Source organism: Bicyclus anynana, chromosome 14, assembly GCF_947172395.1.
Source record: "Bicyclus anynana chromosome 14, ilBicAnyn1.1, whole genome shotgun sequence".
NCBI lineage: Eukaryota > Metazoa > Arthropoda > Insecta > Lepidoptera > Nymphalidae > Bicyclus > Bicyclus anynana.
This window is the reverse complement of record NC_069096.1, coordinates 7380833-7393408: the sequence shown is the minus strand read 5'-3', so window position 1 is coordinate 7393408 and position 12576 is coordinate 7380833. Positions and strand designations below refer to the sequence as shown.

Genomic DNA, 12576 nt, shown 5'->3' with positions numbered 1-12576 from the left:
TTTATTTTAACGGCCCACCGCTCACTTCACAGGCTGGCTTCCCTTCTTATACAGTGCGTTCATAAATGCAAATTGCTTAACACTGAGGACTCGTTACTTCTGTTTTGCCTACTCTAGGTAAAAAAATCGGTTGTCTGCAAAGTCGGTTTACTGACGATAGTTGAACGTGACAACGTCATAAGAAAATACTGATAGAATGGCATTTTTCAAAAGGAAATGTTCGTTTTTCTAAAATACTGTTTAATAAACTTCATAGACCAGAATATACTTTATATCTTGTAAAAAAAGTTGGCAACCCTAGAGCGAGGGAACGACGCATGACGTCATCTTTTTTCGTTTTTTATTTCTTATAGGGTAGGGTAGGGGTAGATTGCTCCAAAGCGCGTTCTATCAACCCACATTAGAGCCATCTACCCTTACCCTTAGCGTTTAGGGTTTGAGACTGTAAATAAAAGAAAGCGCATAATATGTCACAGCCTGAGCCAGCACTTAAACCCGGGAGCCCGCGATACGAAGCCGCATAAGCTAATCACTGCAGCATCTAGTTGTCGTATATCACATCCGTTATAAAAACGTATCCTGGGATCAATTTTTTAGATGATGTCATTGCTTCCGTTGCACACTTGCCTGATGTCGGACCTTATCACACAATCCGAGATAATTTCCTTGTTGAAACCGACAAAATCCGAGACGCGTAAACAGTTCCATTCGTTTTCTTACCACTCAACATTTAGTTGGGCATTCTTCAAGTTTGAATCGACTGAGACGAAGTATATTAATAATATAATAATAATTAATTAAGCCTTTATTGGCATGTGAAGCGATGTTCACTGTTTACATGTCGAGATCTGTCGATTATTCAGTGTCTTTCGAAGTATAAAGTCAACCGAGCTTATTTAACATTGCAACTTCTATCAGCGAAATGAAAATATTTAGTAATTATCTCATAATATTTTATGGAAACCCGTTAAATGTCAATCTAGGATTAGTCCTGAAGGTTTTAGTTTCCTGAAAACGACTGAGTTTGCAAGGAAATATCCCAACTGATCTAAACCAATTCAAAGAATCATATTCCACATTCTTACAAAAATCCGTAGTATACTGTCCATAAATCAATATGATTCAATGGTGTAATTATAGTATTAACAAATTAGTGTTTGTTCAATACGAATTCACACATAAATTACGCTCGATAGAGTGCGAAAAGTGATGTTAATTGGAGTTGATTAATACGGTCTTTATACGCTTCGCCTAGTTCGTAGGTTTTATCAACTTTTACTTGACCATGCCGCTTTCTATACACCACAGTGAAGGTATATAGGAAATAATTGTAGGTACTTACTTGTAAGTTGTAATCGATTTTTTACACGATGTTTGAAATCACTTTCTCTTTATGCTTTGTTAATTGTTATTTGAATGTATTTTGCACTGTTCGCTCGCAAAATGTAACGTGATCTTCTCGAGTGAATGGATAAGCTATTCAGCTGTGAAAATTTATCGTGTACGTTTGGTTGACTTCTCCGTAATATAAAGTTATCATTTTATTTTAATAATTATTATTTAACTAATAAAAGCTCAGTGGATACGACCTCTACCTCTGATTCCGATGGGTTCGAAATTTCGAACCCGATCTGGGGCATGCATCTCCAACTTTTCAGTAGTGTGCATTTCTAGAAATTAAATAGCACGTGTCTCAAACGATGAAGGAAAAATATCGTGAGGAAACCAGCATTCCAGAGAATTTTCTTAATTCTCTGCGTGTGTGAAATTTGCCAATCCGCATTGGGCCAGCATGGTGGACTATTGGCTTTACCCTTCTCATTCTGAAAGAAGACTCGAGCTCAGCAGTGAGCTGAATATGAGTTGATAATGATGAACTAATATTATAAAGCGGAAGAATTTGTTTGTATGTTTGTTTGGACGCTAATCTCTAGAAGTGTCAGATTGTAATAATTATGTATATTATTTGAATCTTGGTCTGAATTAATCAATCAATCCAGACCAATTGATGAGGCTTTAAACTTTTAAAGGATGGGGGTATTAATATCTGTGATTCGAATTCAAAGAGAAAGGGCTTTTCACGCAAACGAAGTCTGAGGTGTTTGCTACACTATGTCTATACTACTCGTAATATTATAAAAAGGTATTGAATTTTTTGGTTTGTTTGTTACGATTTAACTCAAAAACTACACAGCCGATCACGTCTGCATGTTATGTATAAAGAGAAAGGGGATTCAATATTAATGTGGTGAATCATCAGGCATACATATCACGCAATATTTAGAAATAACAGTTTGGAATCTAGCCATAATTCCCTCAATTAATCTTCATAAACCGCCCCCGTAGAAAGCTCTAGTGCCCTAGGGGTTGGAAATATCCTCCCCCTTGGCAGTCTTATGTAACGAAAGCATACTTTTGTTTGGATGACAACGCTAAGTGACGTCATTCTTAAATAAACATTTATATGGCAGACTTCCAAAAAAAATTGCGTCACTTTAAAAGGTTGTTTAAATAAAATAAATGGTAATTTAATGTGCGTGATTTCGTAGTTTCTTTAAATATATTTTGTACTAGCAGAGTATATTGTAATTACTTTCCTTGTAAACATTTTAATTGTTAATTATATTTCCTATATTTTTGTTCGTGCTAATTTATACGGAAAAATAGGCGGATAATAAATAAGCGGAAAACCCAGAAAATCGTACGATCTGTATAAAAGGATAGGAAAACGTGTCGGTGTGTGTTATCAATTAAATTGTCCAGCATTTCAATTATAATTAAATGGTTGTTTCAATCATTAAAACAAGTTAATGAGACGCGTGAAACTTGCGACTGGGAGGAAAATATTAATTTTGGTTTGCAGAACAAATAAATAGGACCGACTTTCTCCGAATTTTATTCCGCATTGAAAGAGCTTCTTTTAGAATCTTTTCTTCCTTATTCTTTATATCTTTTATAATTTTTCTTCCTTTCTAACATATTATGTTCTTAGGTTTTACACTCCTGTATTAAGTCTATACTAATCTTCAGATTGTATGAAATATTTTATAGGATCTTGATTTTTGAATGTTATTGCATGTAATAACATAAAATCCACGAATTGTGAGGATTTACTAAAGAAAACAAACATCCCAAACAATAAATGCTGTTACCCATTTTCTTCGATTTACCAATTTTGGTTGGTATAATTTTTATTTTTGCTTACTTCCAGCGGTTTTGGCTACATTGTGGGGTCGGTCGTGGGTGGCGCTGCGAACAACTGGCGATGGGGGTTGAGGGTGACGCCATTTTTGGGTGCGGTGGCCGTGGCGCTCATACTGTGGGCCATGGAGAACCCGGAGAGAGGCCAGGCGGAGGAGAGCCGCATGAAACCCACCTCATATACAGAAGACCTGCGATCACTTGTGAGGAAGTAAGTAAATAGGGGCATTTAATAAAAGCAGATTTTAGTTTGATGTTCATTATAATTGTCAGCCTATTTCAACGGCCGGCAGAGCCAGACATAGACCTCCCTCCTTGTAGAGGAGGGAGGTCTGTCTCTGGTTCTGGCAGGAGAAGAGGGACATGTAGCTTAAAGTTAGACGCACCACGTTGCTCCAATGCGGGTTAAGTTAATAATAATTTGATTTATTTCGAAACATTATTTTTTGGGGAAATTGGTTCCGTAGTTGCGGCGTGTATTTCTGGGGAAATCTGTTCGGTAGTAACAAACGTACACATTTACATACATAATTTTGCCTTATCCGACAAAAGATTACTTAAGACCGACGAATCCATCGGGTGAACATACTTTACGACTACTAAATATAAAAAAAAACATTAAAACCAGTCGAGCCGTTTCAAAGAAGTGCGTCCAGAAACACCATGACATGAGTTTTCATAATATGATTACACGTTATACTTGTTTCCCCAGTCCGTCGTTCATGCTGTCTACGCTAGCGTTCACGTGCGTGGCGTTCGTGACGGGCGCGCTGGCGTGGTGGGGGCCGCAGTTCATCTTCCTGGGCCTCACGCTGCAGCCCGGCGTCAACATCACCCAGGAGAGGTGAGACTAGCACACACGCGCATTGCATACACGACACTAGTCCGCGCCAACATCACCCAGGAGAGGTGAGACTAGCACACACGCGCATTGCATACACGACACTAGTCCGCGCCAACATCACCCAGGAGAGGTGAGACTAGCACACACGCGCATTGCATACACGACACTAGTCCGCGCCAACATCACCCAGGAGAGGTGAGACTAGCACACACGCGCATTGCATACACGACACTAGTCCGCGCCAACATCACCCAGGAGAGGTGAGACTAGCACACACGCGCATCGCATACACGACACTAGTCCGCGCCAACATCACCCAGGAGAGGTGAGACTAGCACACACGCGCATTGCATACACGACACTAGTCCGCGCCAACATCACCCAGGAGAGGTGAGACTAGCACACACGCGCATTGCATACACGACACTAGTCCGCGCCAACATCACCCAGGAGAGGTGAGACTAGCACACACGCGCAAAGCATACACGACACTAGTCCGCGCCAACATCACCCAGGAGAGGTGAGACTAGCACACACCACGCAATGCATACACGACACTAGTCCGCGCCAACATCACCCAGGAGAGGTGAGACTAGCACACACCACGCAATGCATACACGACACTAGTCCGCGCCAACATCACCCAGGAGAGGGTAGTCCTATACCTATTTATAATAATACTGAAAATATTATGGGAACCGTTGCTATATAGATTCTCAGCAGGGATAATACCAAAGAGGGCATTAGTTAAATATTATTTTGTACCTGTTGGTCATACAAAGAATAAAAAAAATACTTACAACCACATTTTTAATGTGTTGAAAATATGCATGTTTCTTAAGCGTGGTTTATTTCCATTCCATACCATTAACGTGTCCGTCTGGCTGGTAAGGTCAAGAGGTGTTTAATTAACGTTTTTTGTTATTTATACTTTACCTGATACATTATATGATTAATACATTAATGTTTTAAAATATTGAAATACAAATTAGCTGCTACAGAATGACACAAGTACATTGTAATGTTTTTTGTCATTGGGAAGATTCAAAATAAATACATCGATACCTTCACTGCAGGACATATAGTGGTCAAAAACTAGGTCCATTTATGGGCTCGCTAACTTTTTGTAAATTACATGTTGAGGTGTAAAAAATTATAAAGGCGGTTAAAGCTCGCTCCACATTCTTACAAAACAAAGTCTCATGGATTCGCTGGATACAGTCGTCATCATGATCATGTTGTTAGGAAGTCGTAAGGCCTATCCTATCCTATCATCATCATTATCATCATTGTCAACCCATATTCGGCTCACTGCTGAGCTCTCAGAATGAGAAGGGATTAGGCCAAATAGTCCACCACGCTGGCCCGATGCGGATTGGCAAAATTCTCAGGTTTGCAGGTTTTCAATTAAATCAAATATATTTGTGTTACAATCAAATCTTAATGCATAAAATATCTTCTGCAAAACTCCGCCTTCTAGTTTGCAATATTGTTATCAAAGTTGTAATAAGGAATATTAAATATAAAAAAAATGTAATTCGAACAATGTCTTAGTCACATTAGTGATGTCCTTAACCTTAAGTCAATATTAATGCCAATAATATACACAGTCGTGGAGTTTCGTTGTTAATGTGAAGCGAGCATAACATAACAAACGCCTGCGTCAAACAAAAGTCGAGAGTGTGAAGCGAGCTTAACGTGACGTACATACACCAGCGTGTCGTACAAGTTCGGTCTGGTGGGCATGGCGGCGGGCGCGCTGGGCGTGCCGCTCGGCTCGGCGCTGGCGCAGCGACTGCGCGCGCGCATGCCCGACTGCGACCCCGTCATCTGCGGGCTCGCGCTGCTGGCGTCCGCGCCGCTGGTGTTCTTCGCGCTGGCCAGCGTGCGCTCCGGCGGCCTCGCCTACTTCCTGGTGTTCCTCGGCATGCTCACCTGCAACCTCACCTGGTCTATCGTGGCGGACATCGTGCTGGTGAGCCGGGAGGCGCCGCCGACACGTGACCCACCCTCAGCCGATACTACTCATGCGAACCGATACCATTACACATTTTATATGCTGCCCTTATATAAAACGACTCATACGAACCGAAATCCTTCCTCCATACACATTTTAATATGCTGATCGCATCTTGCAGCACATTATAATATGGATATAGACTTAGCGCGAGTTCAATAGATTTAGCATGCGTCAACGATATATTTGGTGAAAAGAGAAATACGTATTGTCGATCTATCGCTACGGAATCGAAAATATCGCTGTATTTTTCGTTGCAATGGGACAAAAGAGACCGATATTTTGGCAACCGATCGCATTTGTTCGACTATTACGTCTTTTTCTCTTCATGAGATATCTCGTGATATGCGTCCTAGGGCTACTGATGACAAATAAATCTGGCACGTGTTATTCAGTTGCGTCAGATGTAACTTGTATGGAAAATGTATGGTTAAATTGACGTGAGACTAGAATCGAGTGTGTTAGATTTTTGTCGTCTGAACCTAACTTTAATCTTCGAAAAATTACTTAGTTTAGTCGCGTGCTGCAATGTGCGATCACCATTAACCTCATCCGGAATGACGCTTGACTGTTCTCGTACCCAGACAACCTGTAACCAGCTTGAATTATACTAAATGCGTACACATCGCAGGCTATCGGAGCATGCCAACTCATTCGATAATATATTTTATGGTTGCGCATCCCACCCGCTTAAGATTTGCATACCTAGATCCTATTGAGGAACGTATAATTTTATGTTATTTAAAAAAAATATATATTAATAACGCGATGGACAACCTACATTCATGTGTACGATTATTTGATATTAGTTTTGTAACGAATAAATAAATGAATACTTTTATTGGTTATAATATTTTACTGTAAGATTGTGAACACTAACGAATACTCCAGAAGCCACATAGCATTTTAATTAGATATTACCTATTACTGCTCGATAAATAGTTTGTTACATACTAATTTAATAAAAATATAAGTAAAAAACTATCTCCCTTTCATATATTAAACTCGTCATCAACCCATATTCGGCTCACTGCTGAGCTCAAGTCTCCTCTCAGAATTAGAGGGGTTAGGCCAATAGTCCACCACGCTGGCCCAATGCGGATTGGCAGACTTCACACACGCAGAGAATTAAGATAATTCTCTGGTATGCAGGTTTCCTCACGATGTTTTTCTTCACCGATTGAGACACGTGATATTTAATTTCTTAAAATGCACACAACTGAAAAGTTGAAGGTGCATGCCCCAGATCGGGTTCGAACCGACACCCTCCGGAATCGAAGGCAGAGGTCATATCCACTGGGCTATCACGACACTATATTAAACTAGTTTCAATATCCTTTTTATCTAACCTAACAGAGACTTCGTGACGGTAAAATGTTTCTGGGACAGTTAACAATTTAACGACAGTTTATAATCTAACAGTGTTCAAAATCTTACGGTCACATCTAACCAATGTAAACTTTCAACAATACAATAGTAAAATTGCTAAAACTATATCAAAACATCACGAAAGTCGGTTGTCCACTCGCGCCGCTCGTCGCGGCCGTCGCGGCTCGTCGCAGCCGTTGCGGCGCGATATGCGAGCTGACGGTCCACTATTGCACGAAGGGTGTCGCTAATCTTCGGGGCACTGACGATGACGTCGGGCATCGTCGGCGTACCGTTGGGCGCGTGGCTGGGAGCGGCGTTGGTCAAGCGCTGGGGGCGCGCGCACGCCGTCATCTGCGGCGTTGGACTGCTGGTCTCTACTCCCGCGATGGCGCTGGCTATGCTGTTCACGGAGGCATACTTCTACGCGCCGTTCGCTCTCATGTTCTTTGGGGAGGTTGCGCTCAATCTGAACTGGGCGTTAGTAGCGGATATGTCGCTGGTAAGGATAATACGGCGTTGGTTGTGCGCGACGCTTTTTGGTACTTTTCTTTGCTGATGGTGTCTAGCGGACATTGTTTTGTCTTAAATAATATTTGCAAGTCTTTCTCGTTTAAAGGTCAGCTATTTTACTACGGACTAGAATGTTTGCGATGATTTATTTACCCAAAAAAAGTTCAAAAACGAATTATAAATTATTTACCTAAGTACTTTAATTGATCTCAAATCTTGTTGGAAAATCTTCCAATTAATGAACCAACTTGAAAAAAATAAAAAGCATCCTAAAGCAAATCCATATCATTTAACATTTAAATTGGTGCTTGCAAATATTATGTACAATGCTTTTTGTTGTTTTAGCTTTAAATAATTTCTATAAGTAAATGCATGAGTACAATTATAGTAATAGTATGTTTAATTATGAGGATATAAAGTATTATTTGGTTACAAATAGATAGTTAATTCAATTGTTCTGTATCATTTTCGTACATGTAAATGATATCCGAGTAATTAAATACGTCATTAATTTACATCCTAGCATGATGTTATCCTTGCTTTATGCGCATGCCATTGAAATCAGTCACTCATTATCATGTATCTGAAAATCGTATACTGAGGGTGGGTACATAAATGTCGGCGTTGTCTTGACGGAATTTAGATTAAAATATTTTATTTATTTATGTGGACTGATTTCAATATGTTTTTGCAAAACAGCGCCATCTGTTATCCGTTGCGAACATCACGTCGCTTACCTAGTGTATCTAGTCACGTAGTATCTAGAGCTATGAACAGATGGCGCTAAACTTACATATTTTTAAATAATGTAATGCACAATGAATTTCATTATTTAAAATGTGTAATTTATGCAAAATCAGTATAATTATTTCCAAATAAACTTGTTTAATTTAAGTAAAGTAAAAAGTGTAGCTTTGACAAAGTTAAAATCCATTCAGTTAAAAGTTTATTAATTTGCAGATTGCTTATATAAAAGAAATAACATTTCTAACATACATGTTAAATTGTTGTAAGACTTTAAGACAATGGGTTAATAATTTAATAATTTGCAGTATGTGGTAATACCGCCTAGAAGATCGACAGCAGAAGCCTTCCAGATATTGATATCGCATATGTTTGGGGATGCTGGCAGCCCTTACTTGGTAGGAGTGGTGAGTATTTTTTGATTTATTGCAAGAAAACGCTCGTGATTTCGTTCGCGTAGATTTCGATTTATTTTGTTCCCTTACTTCCGATATGACTAAAGTATTCTGTATATAAAAAATGAAAAATGTATCATAAAATCGTCTCTGAGATGAAATTGATGTCTGATTTCGGCATAATAAGAATAAACGGAAAAAACCCCTTGCTACGCTTTCACACCCTAATTATCATCATGGAATATCGCATACCCTATATCATAATTAAATTGTTCAATTCTCTAAGAAACACTATCAGATGTTAATGATAATAACCGGACCACCATAGGGATGATGACAGTTTTTTAAACTGTATATAAATATGCTAATAGTAAAAGTAACAGGGTATCTGGATCATTACTTTCGGAGCTACAGGTATTTAAAGGGTTAGATTTGTGGCGCCGCCACAGATCCCTGAAAAACGCCCCATACAAAATGGTATATTATCAATATATTCAAACCTAGTCCCATTACCAACTCCGAGATAAAAATTTTAACTAACTCAGAAGAAAGAAAAGCTTTGTATTATTTCATAGTCCGATTGTTAGATGTCTTTGACCTCTGATAACGACGGTGACGATGTTGCATTTGCGAACTTATTACAATGAATACCAGTAGGTACACAAAGTCTACCAACTATCTCAGGGCTTGCCTGGTTGAGATTACTTAGTAGTTATAAGGCCGCCTTTGCATTTTAATGTTTTTATTTATTACTGTATTTTTGTGTGCAATAAAGTATTTCTTCTTCTCAGGTTAAAAAGCAATTTTGGAATTAATCTTTATAATTTATTTTCAGATATCTGAGTCGTTAAAGAGATCGTCATCGTCAATAGAGCCACCCAGCCAACTTGTGCAATTCAGATCGTTACAATACGCGCTGTTCGTCACGTGTTTCGTCGAAGTCATCGGCGGCATATTCTTCCTGTTGACAGCTATATACATTGTCAAAGACAAACTAAAAGTAGACAGAGCTATTGCAGGTCAGTCCTTTCGACACTTTGGCGTCTGATTTGTCAACTTTACTGCTTTCTGCTTATAATTCTTTTTAATGTCTTCAACTTAAGCATCCTGTTAACGATCAAACATGACTGACAAACGCTTCAAAAGAGCCGTCAAATTGTTTGACAAACTCGTTTGTTATGATGACAATTTTGATCGTTTATGGGCGCCTTAACGCAAATGAACGATTTTAAATCAATCGAAAACATTCTTCGATCGACACATATTTGTTATCTTTTTCTCCTTATATTTAAATAATAAAAATTACAATACAGTAAAAATCAACCAGGTACTACGTACGCCATACGAACATCTAAAGCTGTTCAAAGGAATAAAAGATGGCCATTTTGCTAATAAGAGCGATACCTATCATAATATTTTTTTAGTTCAGATTTCGTCCATACTTAAAAAATTATGATGTCCCAAGTGACAAAAAATCGTTCGTCGGTGTTAGGCCTAAATTTATTTTTGTGAGAATTAATTGCATGACTTAAGTAATTTCTTATTCTATTATATTTATGAAATGAAAGAAACTAACGGCTCAACTAATTTAGCCTGATGCTCTATTTAAGCAAACCATAAATGTATAGATTCTATTTTTAAAAGACCGTTTGGTTTTGAATATAGTAAGGTGACCGCACAATCGCTTTTATGTTTTAACTGAACGTCAGCGCATATCACATTGTTATATAAGTAGAAGAGGCATGTAACGTCGAAATCCGTTTCCATTGACTTATTATAACAAAAGTACGCACAATCATGTAGAAAATTTCACTTAAAAACTGGGTAATTTTGCTTTGACAGTTTTAGATTTATTGGTAAAGAAAATTATACCTAAGGACCTACCTACCTATTAAATGTAGTCAAATGTTCAATAAAATCCCAAATTAAGAGCAAAAAATTAAGGATTGAGTTTAAGGTTGAATTTGCAAATGCGACTACTTGATTTGAGTGCCAAGAAGTTGTGTTTGGCACTCATTGAGGGACTTTTTTGGTCGCTGATTGTGCAGCCACTTCTTAATAGGAGATCGATGGCCGTTTCCCAAAAAACCGTTGCTATTGCAACCACTCATTTTCTCTTTGCTGACGCTCTTGAACTTTTGTCGCGAAGACGAGGACTCATCTACGTTAGTTGAGCCGCATAGTTATAATTGAAACCACTCACAATAGTTAATATACATATTATTCTGTTGCAGCGTATGATATAATCGAATTGCTATAGCCGTATGTATTGTGTTGTATGTATTGGGTTTACGAGTAGTTTTATGTGTACTTACAGTAGTATTTGCAGTGTGCTTTCAATTACTTACTTCACATTGTTTCAGTTGCTTCAAAAATAGTTTAGGCCATAGGTGAGTGTACAGGCTAATGTCACTAATAGCTTTTTATATTGTTACTTAATACTTAACAGAGTTCCTTAACCTTTTTATTAGGTTTTTATTTCTTATTTTACTTTTTCTTTTATTTATTGATATAAATTATGATTAAGTTTAGAGTTTAGACTATCCAGCTCTTATCAGGACACCCCTAAGATAGAAAAGTTAAGGAGAAATCTATTACGTTATACTAACATACTAACAAACTAGTCAAAAATTATGTTTTCTATCTGCATGGGAGAGTTGTTTTTATGTAAATTATTGTAATTATTTATTTCGTTGTAGTTTATTTGCATGCGAATTAAATAATATAAACTTATTATAATATATGTGACAATATACTATTATGACATCACTTATCAAAATAATACGTTTTAACTTTACATCGTAACACATGTGTTTTGATTTATGACGTCATTTTATCAATAATAATTTCGACTTTATTTATAAACAATTTAATAAGATTTGACCTATTCGAATTTAAGTCACCTTTTAAAAGCTGGCGATATTCAATACACAACTTTCTATTTTTTTTAATTTTCGTAGATAAAAAATATTATTTAGTGATAGAGTATTTTTTAATTTTTCGTTTTTTAATCACACCTTGAATAGCTTCCAAAAAAATATATTTGAAAGGGGTTTCTTTATTTATTTTTTGCCATATGGAAGAATATGTATAAAATCATATTATTTTTAAATGCATACAATTAAGGATTTTAAAAAAAGAAGCCGTTGAGTTTATTGCCGCCTCTTCACAACAAAACCTACCTTCCAAACCGGTTGAAATTCCAAACCGGTAAAGAGTTTAAAAATACCATTGTATTTTTTTTTTCACAGAAGCAGAAGCGCAAAGTGCTGAGCCGTCACACAGTAACGCACCGGAAGAGCAATTGGGACCTGAGTAACATGGCAACTGTATTTGTCTGCTGTATTTATTACATTCTTACCAATATCTCGCTGTGGGTACATTTATAAATTATATTTTACCTATTGATGTGCACATACGGGCGGTATGTTATCGATAAATAGCACGTGTCTTTATTTTTTTAATTCTTGTTTTTTTATTACGAATCCCGCAAA

At 37.6% G+C, this 12576-nt stretch overlaps 1 protein-coding gene across 3 annotated transcripts in view; it reads left to right on the top strand.

Moving 5' to 3' along the window:
• LOC112044453 (protein spinster) overlaps positions 1 to 12576 on the top strand; it is a 49999-nt gene extending 37423 nt beyond the window's left edge. The window contains exons 4-10 of one of the 3 annotated variants that reach the window (XM_024080311.2): positions 3212 to 3412; positions 3914 to 4045; positions 7671 to 7932; positions 8996 to 9094; positions 9918 to 10101; positions 11446 to 11472; positions 12334 to 12576. In XM_024080311.2, coding sequence (XP_023936079.1) covers positions 3212 to 3412; positions 3914 to 4045; positions 7671 to 7932; positions 8996 to 9094; positions 9918 to 10101; positions 11446 to 11465 — 898 coding nt within the window. In that variant the 3' untranslated portion in view covers positions 11466 to 11472; positions 12334 to 12576. Of the gene's footprint in view, positions 1 to 3211; positions 3413 to 3913; positions 4046 to 5761; positions 6021 to 7670; positions 7933 to 8995; positions 9095 to 9917; positions 10102 to 11445; positions 11473 to 12333 lie in introns of all 3 variants that reach the window. The other 2 variants (XM_024080308.2, XM_024080309.2) reach the window with 2 other exon arrangements.